This window comes from Oncorhynchus nerka, linkage group LG26 (genome assembly GCF_034236695.1).
Source record: "Oncorhynchus nerka isolate Pitt River linkage group LG26, Oner_Uvic_2.0, whole genome shotgun sequence".
NCBI classification, from domain to species: Eukaryota; Metazoa; Chordata; class Actinopteri; order Salmoniformes; family Salmonidae; genus Oncorhynchus; species Oncorhynchus nerka.
In genome coordinates this window covers 4,177,224-4,204,558 of record NC_088421.1, presented here as the reverse complement: position 1 = coordinate 4,204,558, position 27,335 = coordinate 4,177,224, and the positions used below count along the sequence as shown (strand labels likewise).

The window sequence follows — 27,335 nt, the reverse complement described above, 5'->3', positions numbered from 1 at the left end:
AAAACAATTTAATACATGTTAGAATAATGCTGTAACCTAACACAATGTGGAAAACATCAAGGGGTCTGAATACTTTCCGAAGGCACTGTATGTTGTATATTATCAACGCATCTCCCTTCTTACTATATGCCCTGTGTTTTGTTTACAGAATGTGCTGATGTTTTTGGTAAGCATTTATGTGTGTGTGTGTGTGTGGTGTGTGTGTGTATGTGTGTGTGTGTGTGTGCGTGTGTGTGCATGCGTGCGTGTGTGTGTGAAATATTCTTATTAAAAAGAGGGATGTTTTTACCTTTCCTTCTCTGTGTGATGCAGATAGATGGCCAAAAGCAACTACACCGGTTAAGTGTATGTGTGTGTGCTTGTGTCCATGCGTACGTATGCATGCGTGTGTGCCTTCGGTACATACGTGTGTGAAATATGCTTATTTACAATAACTAGTTGTTAAAACAACCCATTGTTCTTCATCTCTCTCTTTTCCTCTCTAGTTGATGCAGTGAGATGCCAAAAAGCAACTACACTTGGTAAGTGTGTGTGGTAACACTTCATTTGGATTGTCCATCTATAGATGCTCTACAGACGATCAATAACAACTAACCCTAGATGTAATCCTTACTCTAACAAGCAGTTGCTTATCAACCATCAGTGCCGAGCGATTTATTTTTCCTTATTCTTCTTCGTTTTTTGGTACTTTTTACCCCCAATTTTGTGATATCCAATACAGTCTTGTGACATTGCTGCAACTCCCGTACGGACTCGGGAGAGGCGAAGGTCGAGAGCCATGCGTCTCTCCGAAACACGAACCTACCAAGCCACTTGACACACTGGTCGCTTAACCCGGAAGCCAGCCGCACCAACGTGTCGGAGGAAACACACCGTACAACTGGCGACCATGTCAGCGTGCATCTGCCCGGCCCGCCACAGGAGTCGCTAGAACACCAACGGATTTTATGATTGCTGAATACCAACTATCAACCACTTAGATCATGTATTTTCAGGTAGAGATACCTCGCAAAGCAACTGCTTTCTATCCCTCTCAGGGGCCAAACATGATCAAAGGACTGTATATTGTTAACCATCATGACATCCTCAGACTGTCACCTCTCTCTCTCTCTCTCTCTCAATTCAATTCAATTCAAGGGCTTTATTGGCATGGGAAACATGTGTTAACATTGCCAAAGCAAGTGAGGTAGATAATATATAAAGTGAATATATAAAGTGAAAGACAATAAAAATGAACAGTAAACATTACACATACAGAAGTTTCAAAACAATAAAGACATTACAAATGTCATATTATATATATATACAGTGTTTTAACAATGTACAAATGGTTAAAGGACACAAGATAAAATAAATAAGCATAAATATGGGTTGTATTTACAATGGTGTTTGTTCTTCACTGGTTGCCCTTTTCTCGTGGCAACAGGTCACAAATCTTGCTGCTGTGATGGCACACTGTGGAATTTCACCCAGTAGATATGGGAGTTTTTCAAAATTGGATTTGTTTTCGAATTCTTTGTGGATCTGTGTAATCTGAGGGAAATATGTCTCTCTAATATGGTCATACATTGGGCAGGAGGTTAGGAAGTGCAGCCCAGTTTCCACCTCATTTTGTGGGCAGTGAGGACATAGCCTGTCTTCTCTTGAGAGCCATGTCTGCCTACGGCGGCCTTTCTCAATAGCAAGGCTATGCTCACTGAGTACATAGTCAAAGCTTTCCTTAAGTTTGTGTTAGTCACAGTGGTCAGGTATTCTGCCACTGTGTACTCTCTGTTTATAGCCAAATAACATTCTAGTTTGCTCTGTTTTTTTGTTGATTCTTTCCAATGTTTCAAGTAATTATCTTTTTGTTTTCTCGTGATTTGGTTGGGTCTAATTGTGTTGCAGTCCTGGGGCTCTGTTGGGTCTGTTTGTGTACAGAGCCCCAGGACCAGCTTTCTTAGGGGACTCTTCTCCAGGTTAATTTCTCTGTAGGTGATGGCTTTGTTACGGAAGGTTTGGAAATCCCTTCCTTTTAGGTGGTTGTAGAATTTAACGGCTCTTTTCAGGATTTTGATCATTAGCGGGTATCGGCCTAATTCTGCTCTGCGTGCATTATTTGGTGTATTACGTTGTACGCGGAGGATATTTTTGCAGAATTCTGCATGTAGAGTCTCAATTTAGTGTTTGTCCTGTTTTGTGAATTCTTGGTTGGTGAGCGGACCCCAGACCTCACAACCATGAAGGGCAATGGGTTCTATAACTGATTCAAGCATTTTTTCAGTCAGATCCTAATTGGTATGTCAAATTTTATGTTCCTTTTGATGGCATGGAAGGCCCTTCTTGCCTTGTCTCTCAGATCGTTCACAGCGTTGTGGAAGTTACCTGTGGGGCTGATGTTTAGGCCACGGTATGTATAGTTTTTTGTGTGTTCTAGGGCGGTGTCTATATGGAATTTGTATTTGTGGTCCTGGCAACTGGACCTTTTTTGGAATCCCATTATTTTGGTCTTACTGGGATTTACTGTCAGGGCCCAGGTCTGGCAGAATCTGTACAGAAGAACTAGGTGCTGCTTTAGGCGCTCGTTGTTGGTGACAGAATCACCAGATCATCAGCAAACAGAAGACATTTGACTTCAGATTCTAGTAGGGTGCTGCAGACTGTTCTGTGCTATCGCCAATTCGTTGATATATACAGTGGGGAGAACAAGTATTTGATACACTGCCGATTTTACACGTTTTCCTACTTACAAAGCATGTAGAGTTCTGTAATTTTTATCATAGGTACACTTCAACTGTGAGAGACGGAATCTAAAACAAACATCCAGAAAATCACATTGTATGATTTTTAAGTAATTAATTAGCATTTTATTGCATGACATAAGTATGTGATACATCAGAAAAGCAGAACTTAATTATTTGGTACAGAAACCTTTGTTTGCAATTACAGAGATCATACGTTTCCTGTAGTTCTTGACCAGGTTTGCACTCACTTCAGCAGGGATTTTGGCCCACTCCTCCATACAGACCTTCTTCAGATCCTTCAGGTTTCGGGGCTGTCGCTGGGCAATACGGACTTTCAGCTCCCTCCAAAGATTTTCTATTGGGTTCAGGTCTGGAGACTGGCTAGGCCACTCCAGGACCTTGAGATGCTTCTTATGGAGCCACTCCTTAGTTGCCCTGGCTGTGTGTTTCGGGTCGTTGTCATGCTGGAAGACCCAGCCACAACCCATCTTCAATGCTCTTACTGAGGGAAGGAGGTTGTTGGCCAAGATCTCGCGATACATGGCCCCATCCATCCTTCCCTCAATACGGTGCAGTCGTCCTGTCCCCTTTGCAGAAAAGCATCCCCCAAAGAATGATGTTTCCATCTCCATGCTTCACGGTTGGGATGGTGTTCTTGGGGTTGTACTCATCCTTCTTCTTCCTCCAAACACGGCGAGTGGAGTTAAGACCAAAAAGCTCTATTTTTGTCTCATCAGACCACATGACCTTATACCATTCCTCCTCTGGATCATCCAGATGGTCATTGGCAAACTTTAGACGGGCCTGGACATGCGCTGGCTTGAGCAGGGGGACCTTGCGTGTGCTGCAGGATTTTATTCCATGACGGCGTAGTGTGTTACTAACGGTTTTCTTTGAGGCTGTGGTCCCAGCTCTCTACAGGTCATTGTCCAGGTCCTGCCGTGTAGTTCTGGGCTGATCTCTCACCTTCCTCATGATCATTGATGCCCCACGAGGTGAGATCTTGCATGGAGCCCCAGACCGAGGGTGATTGACCGTCATCTTGAGCTTCTTCCATTTTTTTTTATAATTGCGCCAACAGTTGTTGCCTTCTCACCAAGCTGCTTGCCTATTGTCCTGTAGCCCATCCCAGACTTGTGCAGGTCTACAATTTTATCCCTGATGTCCTTACACAGCTCTCTGGTCTTGGCCATTGTGGAGAGGTTGGAGTCTGTTTGATTGAGTGTGTGGACAGGTGTCTTTTATACAGGTAACGAGTTCAAACAGGTGCAGTTAATACAGGTAATGAGTGGAGAACAGGAGGGCTTCTTAAAGAAAAACTAACAGGTCTGTGAGAGCCGGAATTCTTACTGGTTGGTAGGTGATCAAATACTTATGCCATGCAATAAAATGCTAATTAATTACTTAAAAATCGTACAATGTGATTTTCTGGATTTTTGTTTTAGATTCCACCTCTCACAGTTGAAGTGTACCTATGATAAAACATTACAGACCTCTACATGCTTTGTAAGTAGGAAAACCTGCAAAATCGGCAGTGTATCAATTACTTGTTCTCCCCACTGTATGTTGAAGAGGGTGGGGCTTAAGCTGCATCCCTGTCTCACCCCACGGCCCTGTGGGAAGAAATGTGTGTGTTTTTTGCCTATTTTAACCGCACACTTGTTGTTGTGTATATGGCTTTTATAATGTTGTATGTTTTTCCCCCAACACCACTTTCCATCAATTTGTTTTGCAGACCCTCATGCCAAATTGAGTCGAAGGCTTTTTTGAAATCAACAAAGCATGAGAAGACTTTGCCTTTGTTTTGGTTTGTTTGTTTGTCAACTAGGGTGTGCAGGGTGAAAACGTGGTCTGTCGTACAATAATTAGGTAAAAAGCCAATTTCACATTTGCCTAGTACATTGTTTCACTGAGGAAATGTACGAGTCTGCTGTTAATGATAATACAGAGGATTTTCCCAAGGTTGCTGTTGACACATATCCCACGGTAGTTATTGGTTTCAAATTTATCTCCAATTTTGTGGATTGGGGTGATCAGTCCTTGGTTCCAATATTGGAGAAGATGCCAGAGCTAAGGATGATGTTAAAGTTTTAGTATAGCCAATTGGAATTTGTGTTCTGTATATTTTATAATTGCATTGAGGATACCATCAACAACACAGGCCTTTTTGGGTTTGAGGGTTTTTTATTTTATCCTGTTGTTCATTCAAGGTAATTGGAGAATCCAGTGGGTTCTGGAGGTCTTTAATAGTTGATTCTAAGATTTGTATTTGATCATGTACAGTTGAAGTCAGAAGTTTACATACACTTAGGTTGGAGTCATTAAAGCTTGTTTTTCAACCACTCCATAAATTAACAAACTATAGTTTTGGCATGTAGATTAGGACATCTACTTTGTGCATGACCCAAGTAATTTTTCCAACAATTGTTTACAGACAGATTATTTCACTTATAATTCACTGTATCACAATTCCAGTGGGTCAGAAGTTTACATACCACTAAGTTGACTGTGACTTTAAACAGCTTGGAAAAGTCCAGAAAATTATATCATGGCTTTAGAAGCTTCTGATAGGCTAATTGAAAACATTTGAGTCAATTGGAGGTGTACCTGTAAATGTATTTAAAGGCCTACCTTCAACGCAGTGCCTCTTTGCTTGACATCATGGGAAAATACAAATAAATCAGCCAAGACCTTAGAGAAAAGAATTGTAGACCTCCACAAGTCTGGTTCCAAATGCCTGAAGGTACCACATTCATCTGTACAAACAATAGTACACAAGTATAAACACCATGGGACCACGCAGCCGTCATACCGCTCAGGAAGGAGACGCGTTCTGTCTCTTAGAGATGAACGTACTTTAGTGCGAAAAGTGTAAATCAATCCCAGAACAACAGCAAAGGACCTTGTGAAGATGCTGGAGGAAACAGGTACAAATGTATCTATATCCACAGTTAAACGAGTCCTATATCGACATAACCTGAAAGGCCGCACAGCAAGGAAGAAGCAACTGCTCCAAATCTGCCATTAAAGCCAGACTACAGCTTGCAACTGCACCTGGGGACAAAGATCGTACTTTTTGGAGAAATGTCCTCTAGTCTGATGAAACAAAAATAGAACTGTTTGGCCATAATGACCATATGTTTGGAAGATAAAGGGGGAGGCTTGCAAGCCGAAGAGCACCATCCCAACCGTGAAGCATGGGGGTGGCAGCATCATGTTGTGGGGGTTCTTTGCTGCAGACAATTATGTGGATATATTGAAGCAACAACTCAAGACATCAGTCAGGAAGTTAAAGCTTGGTCGTAAATGGGTCTTCCAAATGGAAAATGACCCCAAGCATACTTCCAAAGTTGACAACTAAGTCAAGGTATTGGAGTGGCCATCACAAAGCCTTGACCTCAATCCCATTGAAAATTTGTGGGCAGAACTGAAAAAGCGTGTGCGAGCATGGAGGCCTACATACCTGACCCAGTTACACCAGCTCTGTCAAGAGGAATGGGCCAAAATTCACTTATTGTGGGAAGCTTGTGGAAGGCTACATGAAGCGTTTGACCCAAGTTAAACAATTGAAAGGCAATGCTACCAAATACTAATTGAGTGTATGTAAACTTCTGACCCAATGGGAATGTGATGAATGAAATAAAAGCTGAAATAAATAATTCTCTCTACTATTATTCTGACATTTCACATTCTTAAAATAAAGTGGTGATCCTAACTGAAATAAGACTACATTTTTACTTGGATTAAATGTCAGGAATTGTGAACCTGAGTTTAAATGTTTTTGGCTAAGGTGTATGTAAACATCCGACTTCAACTGTTTCTGTTTTTGCTGTTTGTTCTTTGTTATAGAGCCAAAAATATTGGAGAAGTGGTTTACCCTTGGAGATGTCTCCATTTTGGAAAGATAATTATTTGTGTCTGTTTAGTGTTTTCCAGAAGTGGTTAGTCTATGGATTCTTCAATTACATTGAGCTGATTTCTGATGTGCTGTTCCTTCTTTTTCTGTAGCATATTTCTGTATTGTTTTAGTGATTCACCATAGTAAAGGCGTAGACTCAGGTTTCTATGTTTTTGGTTGGACAAGTTTCTCAGTTTCATTCTTAGGATTTTGCATTCTTCATCAAACCGTTTGTCATTGTTGTTTTCTTCTGAATTTCTGTTTGAAATGTTTAGATTTGATAGGGAGGCTGAGAGGTCAAATATACTCTTTAGGTTTTCTACTGCCAAGTTTACACCTTCACTATTACAGTGAAACGTTTTGTCCAGGAAATTGTCTAGAAGGGATTGAATTTGTTGTTGCCCAATTGTTTTTTGGTAGATTTCCACACTACTTTCCTTCCTTTCCTTTCCTTCCATCTATAGCATTTGTTAATATTATTCATCTCCTTTGGCTTTGATTCCTCATGATTGAGCAAAGCTCTATTCAAGTAGAGTGTAATTTTGCTGTGATCTGATAAGCGTGTTAGTGGACTGACTGTGAACGCTCTGAGAGACTCTGGGTTGAGGTCAGTGATAAAGTCGTCTACAGTACTACTGCCAAGAGTTGAGCTAGATGTGCACCTACCATAGGAGTCCCCTAGAAGCCTACCATTGACTATGTACATACCCATAGTGCGACAGAGCTGCGTGACCCGTTTTTTGTTGTAGCTGTCTTTGCTAAAGTATGGTGGATTCTAGAGGAGAGGGGGGCATCGTGTGGGCAGAAGGGTTATTTACATTTACATTTAAGTCATTTAGCAGACGCTCTTATCCAGAGCGACTTACAAATTGGTGCATTCACCTTAAGACATCCAGTGGAACAGCCACTTTACAATAGTGCATCTAAATATTTTAAGGGGGGTGAGAAGGATTACTTTATCCTATCCTAGGTATTCCTGAAAGAGGTGGGGTTTCAGGTGTCTCCGGAAGGTGGTGATTGACTCCGCTGTCCTGGCGTCGTGAGGGAGTTTGTTCCACCATTGGGGGGCCAGAGCAGCGAACAGTTTTGACTGGGCTGCGCGGGAACTGTACTTCCTCAGTGGTAGGGAGGCGAGCAGGCCAGAGGTGGATGAACGCAGTGCCCTTGTTTGGGTGTAGGGCCTGATCAGAGCCTGGAGGTACTGAGGTGCCGTTCCCCTCACAGCTCCGTAGGCAAGCACCATGGTCTTTTTTATAGGTTATAGGTCTGATATGGGGTGGCCTATATAGGATGTGGTCTTAGCTGGTTGGGGTATGGCTGGTGATGCTGTGGTCTGGGTGTAGGTCCTCTTGGCGTGGGTTCTCTCGGTGCAGGTCCTTCAGGAGGGGGTCTTGCAGGTCTGGGAGGGTGTCTCGCTGGTCTCAGCGGGGTGTCCATTGCTCTGTTCTCTCTGTCTGCCTGCTCTCTATGTCTCTCTCTCTCTGTCTCGCTCTCTTGCTTTCTCGCTCTCTCTCTCGTTAGTTACAGTATTCTCTTGGCTGGGCTGGGAATTCTTCACTGCTTCCATGGCCAGAGGGCCCGTCACTATGTGTGCGTACTGTCATTGTGTGTGTGTATGGAATCTGTGGACATTGGGGTGTGTGTGACGACCAGGGGCCAAACATTATCAAAGGACTGTATTGTTAACCATCATGACATCCTCATACTGTCCCCTCTCTCTCTCTGCATGTTAACATTGCCAAAGCAAGTGATGTAGATAATATACAAAAGTGAAATAAACAATAAAAATGAACAGTGAACATTACACACAGAAGTTCCAAAATAATAAAGACATTTCAAATGTCATATTATGTATATATACAGCGTTGTAACGATGTGCAAATGGTTGGAGTACAAAAGGGGGAAAAAATAAACATAAATATGGGTTGTATTTACAATGGTGTTTGTTCTTCACTGGTTGACCTTTTCTTGTGGCAACAGGTCACACATCTTGCTGATGTGATGGCAAACTGTGGTATTTCACCCAGTAGATTTGGGAGTTTATCAACATCGGGATTCAAATTCTTTGTGGACCTGTGTAATCTGAGGGAAATATGTGTCTCTATTATGGTCCTACATTAGGCAGGAGGTTAGGAAGTGCAGCTCAGTTACCACCTCAATTTGTTGCACAGTTTGCAAATAGCCTGTCTACTCTTGAGAGCCAGGTCTAACTACAGCGGCCTTTCTCAATAGCAAGGCTATGCTCACTGAGTCTCTCTCTCTCTTTCACGCTCTGTCTGCATGCTCTCTCTGTCTGCCTGCAGCCTGCTACCCCTCTCTCTCTCTCTCCTATCATGCCATCCTCATCCTGTCACATACATCTCTCTCTCTCTGGTTAGTTACAGTATTCTCTTGGCTGGGCTGGGAATTCTTCACTGCTTCCATGGCCAGAAGGCCCGCCACTATGTGTGTGTACTGTCATTGTGTGTGTGTGTATAGAATCTGTGGACATTGGGGGGTGTGTGACAACCAGGGGCCAAACATTATCAAAGGACTGTATTGTTAACCATCATGACATCCTCATACTGTCCCTTCTCTCTCTCTGCATGCGAAACATATGTTAACATTGCCAAAGCAAGTGAAGTAGATAATATACAAAAGTGAAATAAACAATAAAAATGAACAGTGAACATTACACACAGAAGTGCCAAAAGAATAAAGACATTACAAATGTCATATTATGTATATATACAGCGTTGTAACGATGTGCAAATGGTTGAAGTACAAAAGGGGGAAAAATAAGCATAAATATGGGTTGTATTTACAATGATGTTTGTTCTTCACTGGTTGACCTTTTCTTGTGGCAATAGGTCACACATCTTGCTGCTGTGATGGCAAACTGTGGTATTTCACCCAGTAGATTTGGGAGTTTATCAACATCGGGTTTCGAATTCTTTGTGGACCTGTGTAATCTGAGGGAAATATGTGTCTCTATTATGGTCCTACATTAGGCAGGAGGTTAGGAAGTGCAGCTCAGATACCACATTTTGTTGGGCAGTTTGCAAATAGCCTGTCTTCTCTTGAGAGCCAGGTCTGCCTAAAGCGGCCTTTCTCAATAGCAAGGCTATGCTCACTGTGTCTCTCACTCTGTCTGCCTGTGCTCTATGTCTGCCTGCTATCTCTTTCTCTCTCTGTCTGCCTGCTCTCTTTCTTTCTGTCTGTCTGTCTTCCTGCTGTGTCTCTCGCTCTCGCTCTCTCTCTCTTTGCTCTCTCTCTGTCTCGCTCTCTCTCTGGTTAGTTACAGTATTCTCTTGGCTGGGCTGGGAATTCTTCACTGTTTTCATGGCCAGAGGGCCCGCCACTATGTGTGTGTACTGTCATTGTGTGTGTGTATGGAAGCAATGGGTGGGAATCTATGGACATTGTGGTGTGTGTGACGTCCAGGGGCCAAACATTATCAAAGAACTGTAATGTTAACCATCATGCCATCCTCATCCTGTCACATACATCGCTCTCTCTCTGGCTAGTTACAGTATTCTCTTGGCTGGGCTGGGAATTCTTCACTGCTTAGGTGGCCAGAGGGCCCGCCACTATGTGTGTGTACTGTCATTGTGTGTGTGTAGCCGCTGTGTGTGTGTGGAAGCAATGGGTATGGAATCTGAGGACATTGGGGTGTGTGTGTGCGTGTGTGTGGAGGTCAATTGTTTGATATTTCCTGTTAAGTCTGATCTCATTCTCCAAGGGAATAACTTCACTGAACCAGAATATAAACGCAACATGCCAAGTGTTGGTCCCATGTTTCATGAGCTGAAATAAAATGTGCAGTTTTGTCGTACAACACAATGCCAAAGATGTCTCAAGTTTTGAGGGAGTGTGCAGTTGGCCTGCTGACTCCACCAGAGCTTTTGCCAGAGAATTGAATGTCCATTTCTCTACCATAAGTCGCTTCCAATGTCGTTTCAGAGAATTTGACAGTATGTCCAACCGGCTTCACAACCGCAGACACGTGTATGGCATCGTGTGGGGTTATGGTATAGGCAGGCATAAGCTATGGACAATGAACACAATTGCATTTTTATCGATGGCAATTAGAATGCATAGACATACCATGGCGACCAGTTGTGAAATCTATAGATCAGGGCTTAACAAATGTATTTCAATTGGCTGATTTCCTCGTTTGAACTGTAACTCATTAAAGTCAATGAAAATTGTTGCATGCGTTTATGTTTTTATTTCAGTATACAAACCTTTTTCTTTGCATCTTTTTAGATACAAAAACTCCAACAATATATACAACCACGTTACCCACCATAAATTACAGTAAGCATCTCTCTCTATTTTGTCATACAATGATGTACCTTTTTTTAAAATTAAAAATCTGAATTAATAATGTTGATAAAATCATTTTTTAGATGAAAGTCAATCTTTTTTTCGGACATTTGTTTTAGAAACATCGTCGATCCCGCCCAAAACATCATCGTCAACAACACCACCACCATCATCATTAACATCGTCAACAATATCAAACAGCAACATGGGTAGGACACTTTGCAATGTTTGCTTAATCCTTTAATGATTAATTGAGCTCAGTTAGTGTGAAGAATGTCTGACCTTGTGCCAGCCAAGTTAAAACCTCCGCTTACTACTTCTCAGATTTTGAATCCAAATGAATAATGTGGTGCATTATGACATGATATTATCGCTTTCCTTTCTTTCTAGAGTCACAAGAGCAGCAATTACAAAGTAAGTGTTTTAGCCTTGTTTATAGATACGTTACATTACCAAAAGTATGTGGACCCCCCTGCTGCTATGGAACATTGCTGCGGGGACATGCTTCCAGTCAGCCACATACTTTTGTATATATATAGTGTAGATCTAATGAGAGATACTGTAGATAGATACCGAGATACAGTAGATAGATACTGTAGATAGATACTAAGATACTATAGATATATACTAAGGTACTATAGATAGATACTGTTGATAGATACTAAGATTCTGCAGATAGATACTAAGATTCTGTAGATATATACTAAGATACTATAAATAGATACTGTAGATACTATAGATAGATACTAAGATACTATAGATAGATACTAAGATTCTGTAGATATATACTAAGATACTGTAGATAGATACTGAGCTACTATAGATAGATACTAAGATACAATAGATAGATAGATACTGTCAATAGATACTGAGCTACTATAGATAGATACTAAGATACTATAGATAGATACTGTCAATAGATACTAAGATACTATAGATAGCTACTAAGATACTGTAGATAGATACTGTCAATAGATACTAAGATACTATAGATAGATACTAAGATACTGTAGATAGATACTAAGATTATGTAGATATATACTAAGATACTATAAATAGATACTGTAGATACTATAGATAGATACTAAGATACTATAGATAGATACTAAGATACTGTAGATAGATACTGAGCTACTATAGATAGATACTAAGATACTATAGATAGATACTAAGATTCTGTAGATATATACTAAGATACTATAAATAGATACTGTAGATACTATAGATAGATACTAAGATACTATAGATAGCTACTAAGATACTGTAGATAGATACTGTCAATAGATACTAAGATACTGTAGATAGATACTAAGATACTGTAGATAGATACTAAGATACTGAAGATAGATACTAAGATACTATAGATAGATACTAAGATACTGTAGATGGATACTGAGCTACTATAGATAGATACTAAGATACTATAGATAGCTACTAAGATACTGTAGATAGATACTAAGATACTATAGATAGATACTAAGAAACTGTAGATAGATACTAAGATACTGTAGATGGATACTAAGATACTGTAGATGGATACTGAGCTACTATAGATAGCTACTAAGATACTGTAGATATATACTGTCAATAGATACTAAGATACTATAGATAGATACTAAGATACTGTAGATAGATACTAAGATACTGTAGATATATACTGTAGATAGATACTAAGATACTGTAGATGGATACTAAGATACTGTAGATAGATACTAAGATACTGTAGATAGATACTAAGATACTGTAGATAGATACTGTAGATATATACTAAGATACTGTAGATAGATACTAAGATACTGTAGAATCTATATATCTCTACACTGTAGATAGATACTGTAGATAGATACTAAGAAACTGTAGATAGATACTAAGATACTGTAGATGGATACTAAGAAACTGTAGATAGATACTAAGATACTGTAGATGGATACTAAGATACTGTAGATGGATACTGAGCTACTATAGATAGATACTAAGATACTATAGATAGCTACTAAGATACTATAGATAGATACTAAGATACTATAGATAGATACTAAGATACTGTAGATAGATACTAAGATACTGTAGATAGATACTGAGCTACTATAGATAGATACTAAGATACTATAGATAGATACTAAGATACTATAGATAGATACTAAGATACTATAGATAGATAATAAGATACTGTAGATAGATACTGTAGATAGATACTGTAGATAGATACTGTAGATAGATACCAAGATACTGAAGATGGATACTAAGATACTGTAGATAGATACTAAGATACTATAGATAGATACTGTAGATAGATACTAAGATACTGTAGATAGATACTAAGATACTGTAGATAGATACTGTAGATAGATACTAAGAAACTGTAGATAGATACTAAGATACTGTAGATGGATACTAAGATACTGTAGATGGATACTGAGCTACTATAGATAGATACTAAGATACTATAGATAGCTACTAAGATACTGTAGATAGATACTAAGATACTATAGATAGATACTAAGATACTGTAGATAGATACTAAGATACTGTAGATAGATACTGTAGATATATACTAAGATACTATAGATAGATACTGTAAATATATACTGTAGATGGATACTAAAATACTGTAGATAGATACTAAGATACTATAGATAGATACTGTAGATAGATACTAAGATACTGTAGATGGATACTAAGATACTGTAGATAGATACTGTAGATAGATACTAAGATACTGTAGATATATACTAAGATACTATAGGTAGATACTGTAGATACTAAGATACTATAGATATATACTGTAGATATATACTAAGATACTATAGATAGATACTAAGATACTGTAGATAGATACTAAGATACTGTAGATAGATACTAAGATACTGTAGATAGATACTAAGATACTGAAGATAGATACTGTAGATGGATACTAAGATACTATAGATAGATACTAAGATACTATAGATAGATACTGTAGATGGATACTAAGATACTGTAGATAGATACTAAGATACTATAGATATATACTGTAGATAGATACTAAGATACTATAAATAGATACTAAGATACTGTAGATAGATACTAAGATACTGTAGATAGATACTAAGATACTATAGATAGATATTGTAGATAGATACTAAGATACTGTAGATGGATACTGTAGTTGGATACTGGAGACGGATACTAAGGTACAGTAGATAGATACTGTAGATGGATACTGTCGATAGATACTGTAGATAGATACTAAGGTACAGTAGATAGATACTGTTGATAGATACTAAGATACTGTAGATAGATACTGTAGATGGATACTAAGGTACAGTAGATAGATACTGTAGATGGATACTAAGGTACAGTAGATAGATACTGTAGATGGATACTAAGGTACAGTAGATAGATACTGTTGATAGATACTAAGGTACAGTAGATAGATACTGTAGATGGATACTGTCGATAGATACTGTAGATAGATACTAAGGTACTGTTGATAGATACTAAGATACTGTAGATAGATACTGATACTGTTGATAGATACTGTAGATAGATACTAAGATACTGTTGATAGATACTAAGATACTGTAGATAGATACTGTAGATAGATACTAAGGTACAGTAGATAGATACTGTTGATAGATACTAAGATACTGTAGATAGATACTGTAGATGGATACTAAGGTACATTAGATAGATACTGTTGATAGATACTAAGATACTGTAGATATATACTGTAGACAGATACTAAGGTACATTAGATAGATACTGTAGAATGATACTGTAGAATGATACTAAGGTACAGTAGATAGATATTGTAGATGGATACTGTAGATGGATACTAAGGTACTGTAGATAGATACTGTAGATGGATACTAAGATACTGTAGATAGATACCAAGATACTGTAGGTACAGTGCATTTGGAAAGTATTCAGATCCTTTACTCAGTACTTTGTTGAAGCACTTTTGTCAGAGATTACAGCCTTGAGTCTTCTTGGGTATAACGCTACAAGCTTGGCACCGCTGTATTTGGGGAGTTTCTCCCATTCTTTTCTGCAGATCCTCTCAAGCTCTGTCAGGTTGGATGGGGAGCGTCGCTACACAGTTATTTTCAGGTCTCTCCGGTGATGTTTGAACAGGTTCAGGTCCTTCACCCCCCAGTCTGAGGTCCTGAGCACCTGGAGCAGGTTTTCATCAAGGAGCTCTCTGTGCTCTGCTCCGTTCATCTTTCCCTCGATCCTGACTAGTCCCCCAGTCCCTGTCGCTGAAAACCATCCCTGCAGCATGATGCTGTGGGAATGTTGCCAGGTTTCCTCCAGATGTGGCGCATTCAGGCCAAATATTTCAATCTTAGTTTCATCAAACCAGAGAATCTTGTTTCTCATGGTCTGAGAGTCTTTAGGTGCCTTTTGGCAAACTCCAAGCAGGCTGTCATGTGCCATTAGCTGAGGAGTGGCTTCCATCTGGCCACTGCCATATAGGCCTGATTGGTGGAGTGCTGCAGAGATGGTTGTCCATCTGGAAGGTTCTCCCATCTCCACAGAGGAACCCTGGAGCTCTGTCAGAGTGACCATCGGGTTCTTGGTCACCTCGCTGACCAAGGCCCTTCTCCCCCGATTGGTCATTTTGGCCAAGCGGCCAGCTCTAGGAAGAGTCTTGGTGGTTCCAAACTTCTTCCGTTTAAGAATGATGGAGGCAACTGTGTTCTTGGGCACCTTCAATGATGCAGAAATGTTTTGGTACCCTTCCCCAGATCTGTGCCTCGACACAATCCTGTTTCGGAGCTCTATGGGCAATTTCTTTGACCTCATGGCTGGGTTTTTGCTCTGACATGCACTGTCAACTGTGGGACCTTATATAGACAGGTGTGTGCCTTTCCAAATTATGTCCAATCAATTGAATTTACAGCAGGTGGACTCCAATCAAGTTGTATAAACATCTTAAGGATGATCAATGGAAACAGGATGCACCGGAGCTCAAATACGAGTCTCATAGCAAAGGGTCTGAATACTTTCCGAATGCACTGTACATACTAAGATACTATAAATAGATAGATACTGTATACTCATCTCTCTCCTCTGTGCTCTCTCCTAGGGAAGGTCATATCAGTCAGTACATTGTTAGCTATCTCTCTGATAGCTAATATCCTCCTTTTTGGTGTTGTCATCTTGCGGACCCGGGGGAGACGCCAGCATGAGGGCGTGGTGAGTGTGGTGTGTGTGTGTGTGCGCGCGTGCATGAGTGTGTGCTTTCTGTGGCTAAAGTGCTTCTTGTATTTTTCAGTCACTTGCCATGCCTGAACTGACAGTATTGAACGGAGTAGAGGTAAATCATCTGATGCAGGTAATGTTCTCAGAATGCTACGGATCGATGACTTAGAGCACACTTCAATCGAACCCAAGAGCGTTTGGATTTGCATGTAGTCAACAAAGTCTCTCTCTGTCTCTCTGTCACTCTCTCTCAGAACGACAACGGAGATGCTCTGCAGCACTGACCCCCGTTCAGTGGAACAATCCAGCTCTCTTCCATCTGCCACCATTTGCCCCTCGCTTTCAATGGACAAATATATATCCTGAGCCAAAGAAAAGGAGCCAACAGTCCTGCCTCTCTCTCTCTCTCTCTCTCTCGCTCACACACACACTTCACACTTCCAGGGCTGAGGCCACAACTCTTCTTCTCCTTCCACTGGGATTCTGGAGTTACTGTTGCAGACATGAATAAAATCTCCCCTCCGTGTGTTTTAATGAGGAGAATGGGAGAACTAATAAATGTCCGTCTGTCAAGAGTCTCTAAAGAACAAGACATGGATTAAGGGAACACGGTGGTCTTGAATGTCACCCCCTGCCTTCAGCTGTCCGTTCAGCCCAAAGATAAGATGTTCATGTGAATGGGAAGAAAACAGTGAGATGAACAACAAGATGAACCCTTTAGGGACGTACATTAAAACTAAGATGGTCCGATATTGAGTATTATTGTACTTTGCTGAAGTACATTACTTTACGAACAAAGCCTGCATCCATTCCTGTCTGTGTTTGGATGATGTGGCTGTGTTACTTGATGAAAGGGGATTTTATGACGCAGAGGGAAAGAGAAATATCAAAGGAGTAAATCAGTGAAGAAAAAAAGATGAAATAAATAAAGTGAAGACCATTTTATGTACAAAGTGTGTATATATTTAGAGTACCAGTCAAATTTTGGACACACCTACTAATTCAAAAAAATGTTGGACTATTTTCTACATTGTAGAATAATAGTGAATACATCAAAACTATGAAACAACACATATGGAATCATGTAGTACCCAAAGAAGTGTTAACCAAATCAAAATATGTTCTGTATTTGAGATTCTTCAAAGTAGCCACCCTTTGCCTTGATGACAGCTTTGTACAGTCTTGGCATTCTCTCAACCAGCTCCATGAGGAATGCTTTTCCAACAGTCTTGAAGGAGATCTCACATATGCTGAGCACTTGTTGGCTGCTTTTCCTTCACTCTGAGGTCCAACTAATCCCAAACCATCTCAATTGGGTTGAGATTGGTGATTGTGGAGGCCAGGTCATCTGATGCAATACACTCTCCTTGGTCAATATCCCTTACCCCACCTGGTGGTGTGCTGGGTCATTGTCCTGTTGAAAAACAAATGATAGTCCCACTAAGAGCAAACCAGATGGGATGGCGTATCGCTGCAGAATGCTGTGGTAGCCATGCTGGTTAATGGTGCCTTGAATTTTAAATAAATCGCAGGCAGTGTCACCAGCAAAGCACCATCACACCACCTCCTCCATGCTTCACGGTGGGAATCACACATGCGGAGATCATCTGTTCACCTACTCTGCATCTCACAAAGACACGGCGGTTGGAACCAAAAATGTCAAATTTGGACTCATCAGACCAAAGGACCGATTACCACCAGTCTATTGTCCATTGTTCGTGTTTCTTGGCACAAGCAAGTCTCTTCTTATTATTGGTGTCCTTTAGTAGGTGTTTTTTGCAGCAATTAGACCATGAAGGCCTGATTCACGCAGTCTCCTCTGAACAGTTGATGTTGAGATGTGTCTGTTACTTGAACTCTGTGAAGCATTTTTTTGTGGGCTGCAATCTGAGGTGCAGTTAACTCTAACTTATCCTCTGCAGCAGAGGTAACTGTGGGTCTTCCTTTCCTGTGGCGGTCCTTGTGAGAGCCAGTTTCATCATAGTGCTGATGGTTTTTGCGACTGCACTTGAAACTTTAAAAGTTCTTGAAATGTTCCGGATTGACTGACCTTCATGTCTTTTCTCTTTGCTTATTTGAGCAATTTATTTACCAAATAGGGCTATCATCTGTATACCACCCCTACCTTGTCACAACACAACTGCTTGTCTCAAACATGCTAAGAAGGAAAGAAATTCCACAAATGAACTTTTAACAAGGCACACCTTTTCATTGAAATGCATTCCAGGTGACTACCTCATGTAGCTTGTTGAGAGAATGTCAAGAGTGTGCGAAAATGTAATTAGGACCAAGGGTGGCTACTTTGAAGAATCTCAAATATAAAATGCTTTTTGAATTTGTTTCACACTTTTTTTGGTTACTACATTTATTCCATATGTGTTATTTCATCGTTTTGATGTCTTCACGATTATTCTACAATGAAGAAAATAGTAAAAATAAAGAAAAACCCTTGAATGAGTATGTGTGTCCAAACTTTTGACTGGTACTGTAAAAACACTACCGTTTAAACGTTTGGGGTCACTTAGAAATGTCCTTATTTTCCATGAAAACATACATGAAATGAGTTGCAAAATGAATAGGAAATATAGTCGAGATGTTGACAAGGTTATAAATAATGATGTTTCGTTGAAATAATAATTGTGTTTGCTTTCATCAAAGAACCCTCCATTTGCAGCAATTACAGCCTTGCAGACCTTTGGCATTCTAGTTGTCAATTTGTTGAGGCAATCTGAAGAGATTTCACCCCGTGCTTCCTGAAGCAACTCCCACAAGTTGGACTGGTTGATGGGCACTTCTTACGTACCGTACGGTCAAGCTGCTCTCACAACAGCTCAATAGGGTTGATATCCGGTGACTGTGCTTTGAGTCATTGAAATTGGCTCCAACTAAGCGCCGTCCACAGGGTATGGCATGGCGTTGCAAAATGGAGTGATAGCTTTCCTTCTTCAAGAACCCTTTTCCCCTTTACAAAACACCTACTTTACCACCACCAAAGCACCCCCAGACCATCACATTGCCTCCACCATGCTGACAGATGGCGTCAAGCACTCCTCCAGCATCTTTACATTTTTTTCTGCGTCTCACAAATGTTCTTCTTTGTGATCCGAACACCTCATACTTAAATTCGTCCAGTGTCTGTGTTATTTTGCCCATCTTAATCTTTTATTTTTATTGGCCAGTCTGAGATATGGCTTTTTCTTTGCAACTCTGCCTAGAAGGCCAGCATCCCGGAGTCGTCTCTTCACTGTTGACGTTGAGACTAGTGTTTTGCAGGTAATATTTAATGAAGCAGTTGAGGACTTGGGAGGCGTCTGTTTCTCAAACTAGACACTCTAATGTACTTGTCCTCTTGCTCAGTTGTGCACCGGGGCCTCCCACTCCTCTTTCTATTCTGGTTAGAGACAGTTTGCGCTGTTCTGTGAAGGGGAGTAGTACACAGCGTTGCATGAGATCGTCAGTTTCTTGGCAATTTCTCATGGAAATGGAATAGCCTTCATTTCGCAGAACAAGAGTAGACTGATGACTTTCAGAAGAAAGTTCTTTGTTTCTGCCCATTTTGAGCCTGTAATCAAACCCACAAATGCTGATGCTCCAGATACTCAACTAGCCTAAAGGCCAGTTTTATTGCTTCTTTAATCAGAACAACAGTTTTCAGCTGTGCCAACATAATTGCAAATGGGTTTTCTAATGATCAATTAGCCTTTTAAAATGATAAACTTGGATTAGCTAACACAACGTGCCATTTGAACATGGTTGCTGATAATGGACCTCTATACGCCTATGTAGATATTCGATTAAAAATCAGCCATATCCAGCTGCAATAGTCATTTACAACATTACTAATGTCTACACTGTATTTCTGATCAATTTTATGTTTTTCTAATGGACATTTCTAAGTGACCCCAAACTTTTGAACTGTAGTGTGTGTATATATATATATATATATATATATATATATATACTTTTGTTATATTTCACTATTTGCTTTGATATCGGCACCTTGTGATGAGGATTACTAACAACATAAAACTTCTGTACCATGTCTATGTGTTGCAGAGACGGTACAGAGTGGGTGTGTGTGTGAACAGTGAGAGATGTTGTTTTTTCCTTATCAGTGTTATGCCAAGACATATTTTTATAGGCGGGACTCAAAAGCCCCAACAATTGTTTTATTGAAAGGGGACGTTATTTTTGTATCCAATTTGTAAAGAATCTTTACATCTAAAAAAAAAAAGCTTGTTATTACGTGTTTTATACACACGATCTGTTTAATAACATACTTTGTGGTCTGGTTTCCCTGACACAGATTAAGTCTAATCCAAGACTAAACATTTACTTCCGTGGATATTCTCCATTGAGCATGCTTTTAACTCCAGGACTAGGTTTAGAGCTATATTCAGCCTTGTCCAAATGAAAACCACGAGCTTCTTTTTAAATCTATTTCTACTTTTTATTTTCTTGATCTCAATGTGGAGGCTTTTACATAGACAGATGCCTGTATAGAAAAGCGTGCTCCTCCTGACTGGACATTTGCCAATACAACGGAGGAGAGTGCCAGTCTATTTCCACTTTTCTCTCCATGCGTATTCCGACCATGAATTTAAGCATGAGAATAGCGTGCTATTCACCTGCGATTCGTTTTGGGTGGCGATCGAATGAATGAAGTTGTGGCGGAGGTGTATCCACAGATATGCCGTATTCCGACCTTTATTTAATGCCCTAATAATTCTACCACCTTTACGCGCGAGGAAACCATGAATAAGGCCTAGTGAATTTACCGGTTCCAAGTGGAACTTTATTTTCCCCGATAGAAATAACATCATTCTCCATGCACTGTAATTTACAACTTGATAAGAGCTAGGTAAATGAGTAATCCTTTTGGATAAGGGAATTGTAAATACAAATTACTCTTGTTTTCGTTCTATTTTACATGATTATCGCTGGAGACAGTCATATGGCAGCAAACTGAAGGATATAAAGTTTTGAAACCGATGTTTATTTGTGTACCAGTTCATAAACAATGTGGTTCGAAAATCTCTTCCCAACTATTTACAACCTATAAGGCACAGCTGTACATTTTTTGGTCCTTAAATGAAGCTAGTATACTTTTTTGTTTATCACAATTTTCTTTAACTAGTTTTGGTCTTTAACGCCATTGCCTCTTTTTTTTGTTGCTGAAATGCTGAAATTGGTTGGTTGTCATTTTGGATAGGACAGACATTTCCATATATTTAGTTAGCTGCATGTTTGACATAACTCCACCAGTCCTATTCATGATATAATTTACAAAGTTGATAACGTTTTTTTATTTTGTATTATTTTTAAATCAATTATTATATTTGAGTTTAACCACAATATATCTTGTAATATTTGTTCTGTTCATTTTTCTGGTAGCTTAAACTGAAATTGCAACCAACTTTTAAAAAATAAATAGCAATTTGGAGACTTATTTCATTTTCAAATAACCGAAAGTGAGAGATTGTAATCTGAATAAAGGGAAAAAGCCATTGTTACTAATCTGCTAGAGAACCAGTTTGGATTTAAGTATAGCTTTTGTATGACTGCGGCCTTTATTGAGAGGACTAATGCTTTAATGTCATGTTATGTCTTGTCCCTGTGCTTTCCCTTCTCTTCGTTTCCCCCTGCTGGTCGTATTGGTTACTCTCTCTCTCTCTATCGTTCCGTTCCTGCTCCCAGCTGTTCCTCATTCTCCTAACGACCTCGTTTACTCTCTCACACCTGTCCCCTCTTTTGCCCTCTGATTAAGTCTCTATTTCTCTCTCTGTTTCTGCTTCTGTCCTTGTCGGATTCTTGTTTGCTTTGCCCTTGTCCCGTCCTGTCGTAATCTGCCTCTTCATCAGATGCTGCGTGTGAGCAGGTGTCTCTGTCCTCTACGGCCCGCGCCTACCCAGAGGGACCTGCAGTCGGTTGCCGCTAGCCCTGCAATTCTCCTCTACTACTAGAAGGAGGACTCTCCTGCAAAGATAGAGGATTTATGTTTTCCCTGTTTGGACATCTCCTGTAAAGATTGAGGATTTATGTTTTCCCTGTTTGGACATTAAAAGACTCTGTTCCTGTTGAATCGCTGTTGGGTCCTCACTCATCTGCATAACAGAAGAATCCGACCAAGAATGGACCCAGCGACTTCGGATCCTCTACTCAGCCGTCGAGATCCAGGGAGCGATGCTAGGCAGACACGAGCAGGAATTGTCTGCTGCTCGACATGCCGTTGAGACCCTGGCCGCCCAAGTCTCCGACCTCTCGAAACATATTCACAATCTCCGCCTTGATCCACCGGCTACTTCCAGGGCTTCCGAGTCTCCGGAGCCCAGAATTAATAACCCACCGTGTTACTCTGGGGAGCCCACTGAATGCCGCTCGTTCCTTACCCAGTGTGATATTGTGTTCTCTCTCCAGCCCAACATGTACTCCAGGGGTACAGCTCGTATCGCCTACGTCATATCTCTCCTTACAGGACGGGCTCGTGAGTGGGGCACGGCAATCTGGGAGGCAAGGGCTGAGTGTACTAACCAGTATCAGAACTTTAAGGAGGAGATGATACGGGTTTTTGATCGTTCAGTTTTTGGGAAAGAAGCTTCCAGGGCCCTGTCTTCCCTATGTCAAGGGAATCGATCCATAACGGACTACTCTATAGAGTTTCGCACTCTTGCTGCCTCCAGTGACTGGAACGAGCCGGCGTTGCTCGCTCGTTTTCTGGAGGGTCTCCACGCGGAGGTAAAGGATGAGATTCTCTCCCGGGAGGTTCCTTCCAGCGTGGATTCTTTGATTGAACTCGCTATTCGTATAGAACGACGGGTAGATCTTCGTCACCGAGCTCGTGGAAGAGAGTTCGCGTTATCCGTTTCCCCCCTCTCCGCATCACTACCATCTTCCTCCAGTGGCTCAGGTGCTGAGCCCATGCAGCTGGGGGTATTCGCATCTCGACTAAGGAGAGGGAACGGAGAATCACCAACCGCCTCTGTCTCTATTGCGGTTCCGCTGGTCATTTTGTCATTTCATGTCCAGTAAAAGCCAGAGCTCATCAGTAAGCGGAGGGCTACTGGTGAGCGCTACTACTCAGGTCTCTCCTTCAAGATCCTGTACTACCTTGTCGGTCCATCTACGCTGGACCGGTTCGGCAGCTTCCTGCAGTGCCTTGATAGACTCTGGGGCGGAGGGCTGTTTTATGGACGAAGCCTGGGCTCGGGAACATGACATTCCTCTCAGACAGTTAGGGAGCCCACGGCCATGTTCGCCTTGGATGGTAGTCCTCTCCCCAGTATTCAGCGTGAAACGCTACCTTTAACCCTCACTGTCTCTGGTAATCATAGCGAAACCATTTCTTTTTTGATTTTTCGTTCACCTTTTACACCTGTTGTTTTGGGCCATCCCTGGCTAGTGTGTCATAATCCTTCTATTAATTGGTCAAGTAATTCTATCCTCTCCTGGAACGTCTCTTGTCATGTGAAATGTTTAATGTCTGCTATCCCTCCTGTTTCTTCTGCCCCCTCTTCACAGGAGGAGCCTGGTGATTTGACAGGGGTGCCGGAGGAATATCATGATCTGCGCACGGTCTTCAGTCGGTCCAGGGCCACCTCCCTTCCTCCTCACCGGTCGTATGATTGTAGTATAGATCTTCTTCCGGGTACCACTCCCCCCCGGGGTAGACTATACTCTCTGTCGGCTCCCGAACGTAAGGCTCTCGAAGATTATTTGTCTGTAGCTCTCGACGCCGGTACCGTAGTCCCTTCCTCCTCTCCCGCCGGAGCGGGGTTTTTGTTAAGAAAAGGACGGGACCCTGCGCCCCTGCGTGGATTATCGAGCTGAATGACATAACGGTTAAGAATCGTTATCCGCTTCCCCTTATGTCTTCAGCCTTCGAGATCCTGCAGGGAGCCAGGTTTTTCACTAAGTTGGACCTTCGTAACGCTTACCATCTCGTGCGCATCAGGGAGGGGGACGAGTGGAAAACGTTTAACACTCCGTTAGGGCATTTTGAATACCGGGTTCTGCCGTTCGGTCTCGCTAACGCTCCAGCTGTCTTTCAGGCATTAGTGAATGATGTACTGAGAGACATGCTGAACATCTTTGTTTTCGTTTACCTTGACGATATCCTGATTTTTTTTCACCGTCACTCCAGATTCATGTTCAGCACGTTCGACGTGTCCTCCAGCGCCTTTTAGAGAATTGTCTTTATGTGAAGGCTGAGAAGTGCGCTTTTCATGTCTCCTCCGTCACATTTCTCGGTTCTGTTATTTCCGCTGAAGGCATTCAGATGGATTCCGCTAAGGTCCAAGCTGTCAGTGATTGGTCCGTCCCTAAGTCACGTGTCGAGCTGCAGCGCTTTCTCGGTTTCGCGAATTTCTATCGTCGTTTCATTCGTAATTTCGGTCAGGTGGCAGCTCCTCTCACAGCCCTTACTTCTGTCAAGACGTGCTTTAAGTGGTCCGTTTCCGCCCAGGGAGCTTTTGATCTCCTCAAGAAGCGTTTTACATCAGCTCCTATCCTTGTTACACCTGACGTCTCTAGACAGTTCATTGTCGAGGTTGACGCGTCAGAGGTGGGCGTGGGAGCCATTCTGTCCCAGCGCTCCCATTCTGACGATAAGGTCCATCCTTGCGCGTATTTTTCTCATCGCCTGTCGCCGTCGGAACGTAACTATGATGTGGGAAACCGCGAACTGCTCGCCATCCGCTTAGCCCTAGGCGAATGGCGACAGTGGTTGGAGGGGGCGACTGTTCCTTTTGTCGTTTGGACTGACCATAAGAACCTTGAGTACATCCGTTCTGCCAAACGACTTAATGCGCGTCAGGCTCGTTGGGCGCTGTTTTTCGCTCGTTTCGAGTTCGTTATTTCTTATCGTCCGGGCTCAAAGAACACCAAGCCTGATGCTTTGTCCCGTCTCTTCAGTTCTTCAGTAGCCTCCACCGACCCCGAGGGATTCTCCCGGAGGGCGTGTTGTCGGGTTGACTGTCTGGGGAATTGAGAGGCAGGTAAAGCAAGCACTCACTCACACTCCGTCGCCGCGCGCTTGTCCTAGGAACCTTCTTTTCGTTCCCGTTCCTACTCGTCTGGCCGTTCTTCAGTGGGCTCACTCTGCCAAGTTAGCCGGCCATCCCGGCGTTCGGGGTACGCTTGCTTCTATTCGCCAGCGTTTCTGGTGGCCCACTCAGGAGCGTGACACGCGTCGTTTCGTGGCTGCTTGTTCGGACTGCGCGCAGACTAAGTCCGGTAACTCTCCTCCTGCCGGCCGTCTCAGACCGCTTTCCATTCCCTCTCGACCGTGGTCTCACATCGCCTTAGACTTTATTACCGGTCTTCCTTCGTCAGCGGGGAAGACTGTTATTCTAACGGTTGTCGATAGGTTCTCTAAGGCGGCTCATTTTATTTCCCTCGCTAAGCTCCCTTCTGCTAAAGAGACGGCACAAATCATCATTGAGAATGTTTTCAGAATTCATGGCCTTCCGTCAGACGCCGTTTCGGACAGGGGTCCGCAATTCACGTCTCAATTTTGGAGGGAGTTTTGCCGTTTGATTGGGGCTTCCGTCAGTCTCTCTTCCGGTTTTCACCCCCAGTCTAACGGTCAAGCAGAACGGGCCAATCAGACGATTGGTCGCATCTTACGCAGTCTTTCTTTTCGAAACCCTGCGTCTTGGGCAGAACAGCTCCCTGGGCAGAATACGCTCACAACTCGCTTCCTTCGTCTGCGACCGGGCTATCTCCGTTTCAGAGTAGCCTCGGGTACCAGCCTCCTCTGTTCTCGTCCCAGCTCGCCGAGTCCAGCGTCCCCTCCGCTCAGGCTTTTGTCCAACGTTGTGAGCGCACCTGGAAGAGGGTCAGGTCTGCACTTTGCCGTTATAGGGCGCAGACTGTGAGAGCCGCTAATAAGCGTAGGACTAAGAGTCCTAGGTATTGTCGCGGTCAGAGAGTATGGCTCTCCACTCGTAACCTTCCCCTTATGACAGCTTCTCGCAAGTTGACCCCGCGGTTCATTGGTCCGTTCCGTATTTCTCAGGTCGTTAATCCTGTCGCAGTGCGACTTCTTCCGCGACATCTTCGTCGCGTCCACCCGGTCTTCCATGTCTCCTGTGTCAAGCCTTTTCGAGGGCGCACCTATCTACAGGGTCCGGAAGATTATGGACATGCGTCCTCGGGGCCGTGGTCATCAGTACCTAGTGGATTGGGAGGGTTACGGTCCTGAGGAAAGGAGTTGGGTTCCATCTCGGGACGTGCTGGACCGTTCGCTGATCGATGATTTCCTCCGTTGCCGCCAGGTTTCCTCCTCGAGTGCGCCAGGAGGCGCTCGGTGAGTGGGGGGGTACTGTCATGTTATGTCTTGTCCCTGTGCTTTCCCTTCTCTTCGTTTCCCCCTGCTGGTCGTATTGGTTACTCTCTCTCTCTATCGTTCCGTTCCTGCTCCCAGCTGTTCCTCATTCTCCTAACGACCTCGTTTACTCTCTCACACCTGTCCCCTCTTTTGCCCTCTGATTAAGTCTCTATTTCTCTCTCTGTTTCTGCTTCTGTCCTTGTCGGATTCTTGTTTGCTTTGCCCTTGTCCCGTCCTGTCGTAATCTGCCTCTTCATCAGATGCTGCGTGTGAGCAGGTGTCTCTGTCCTCTACGGCCCGCGCCTACCCAGAGGGACCTGCAGTCGGTTGCCGCTAGCCCTGCAATTCTCCTCTACTACTAGAAGGAGGACTCTCCTGCAAAGATAGAGGATTTATGTTTTCCCTGTTTGGACATTAAAAGACTCTGTTCCTGTTGAATCGCTGTTGGGTCCTCACTCATCTGCATAACACTTTAATATTTAATCATTTCTGCCCTCCGAATTCATATTCATTATATAAATAGGACTGTTTAATTTTGTCTGGTTTGCAATTTCTAAATCAAATTGAATATTTTTGGATCATATATATATATATTAACAAGTCGTTAGGTGTAGGTAGGGCCATAAGCAAGTAGGTGAACTGGGATATGACTAAAGAGTTAATCAGGGTGAATTTTCCGAGTATCAAGGGTATTATACCTGGTATGTTCACTTCAACACCAGACCATTTTAATTGGTAAACTACACGGTAATTTAAAAGTTGTATTTTTTTGTGATCCAATATGTAATATATTATCATAGTTCAGTTGAGTTGTAATCCAGAAAGGTTAGAAAAATCATCTATGAGGCTGTGGAGGGATTCAAATGGTGGCTTTAAAAGAAAATGTGAATCA

At 42.1% G+C, this 27,335-nt stretch overlaps 1 protein-coding gene across 2 annotated transcripts in view; it reads left to right on the top strand.

Annotated features, from left to right (window-relative positions):
• LOC115110062 (uncharacterized) overlaps nt 1-22,198 on the top strand; it is a 39,849-nt gene extending 17,651 nt beyond the window's left edge. For both annotated transcript variants that reach the window (XM_029635398.2, XM_029635399.2), the window contains exons 7-14: nt 149-166; nt 486-521; nt 10,870-10,920; nt 11,049-11,138; nt 11,320-11,343; nt 16,001-16,110; nt 16,190-16,249; nt 16,371-22,198. In XM_029635398.2, coding sequence (XP_029491258.1) covers nt 149-166; nt 486-521; nt 10,870-10,920; nt 11,049-11,138; nt 11,320-11,343; nt 16,001-16,110; nt 16,190-16,249; nt 16,371-16,400 — 419 coding nt within the window. In that variant the 3' untranslated portion in view covers nt 16,401-22,198. The remainder of the gene's footprint in view (nt 1-148; nt 167-485; nt 522-10,869; nt 10,921-11,048; nt 11,139-11,319; nt 11,344-16,000; nt 16,111-16,189; nt 16,250-16,370) is intronic.
• Nucleotides 22,199-27,335: the final 5,137 nt, after the last annotated feature.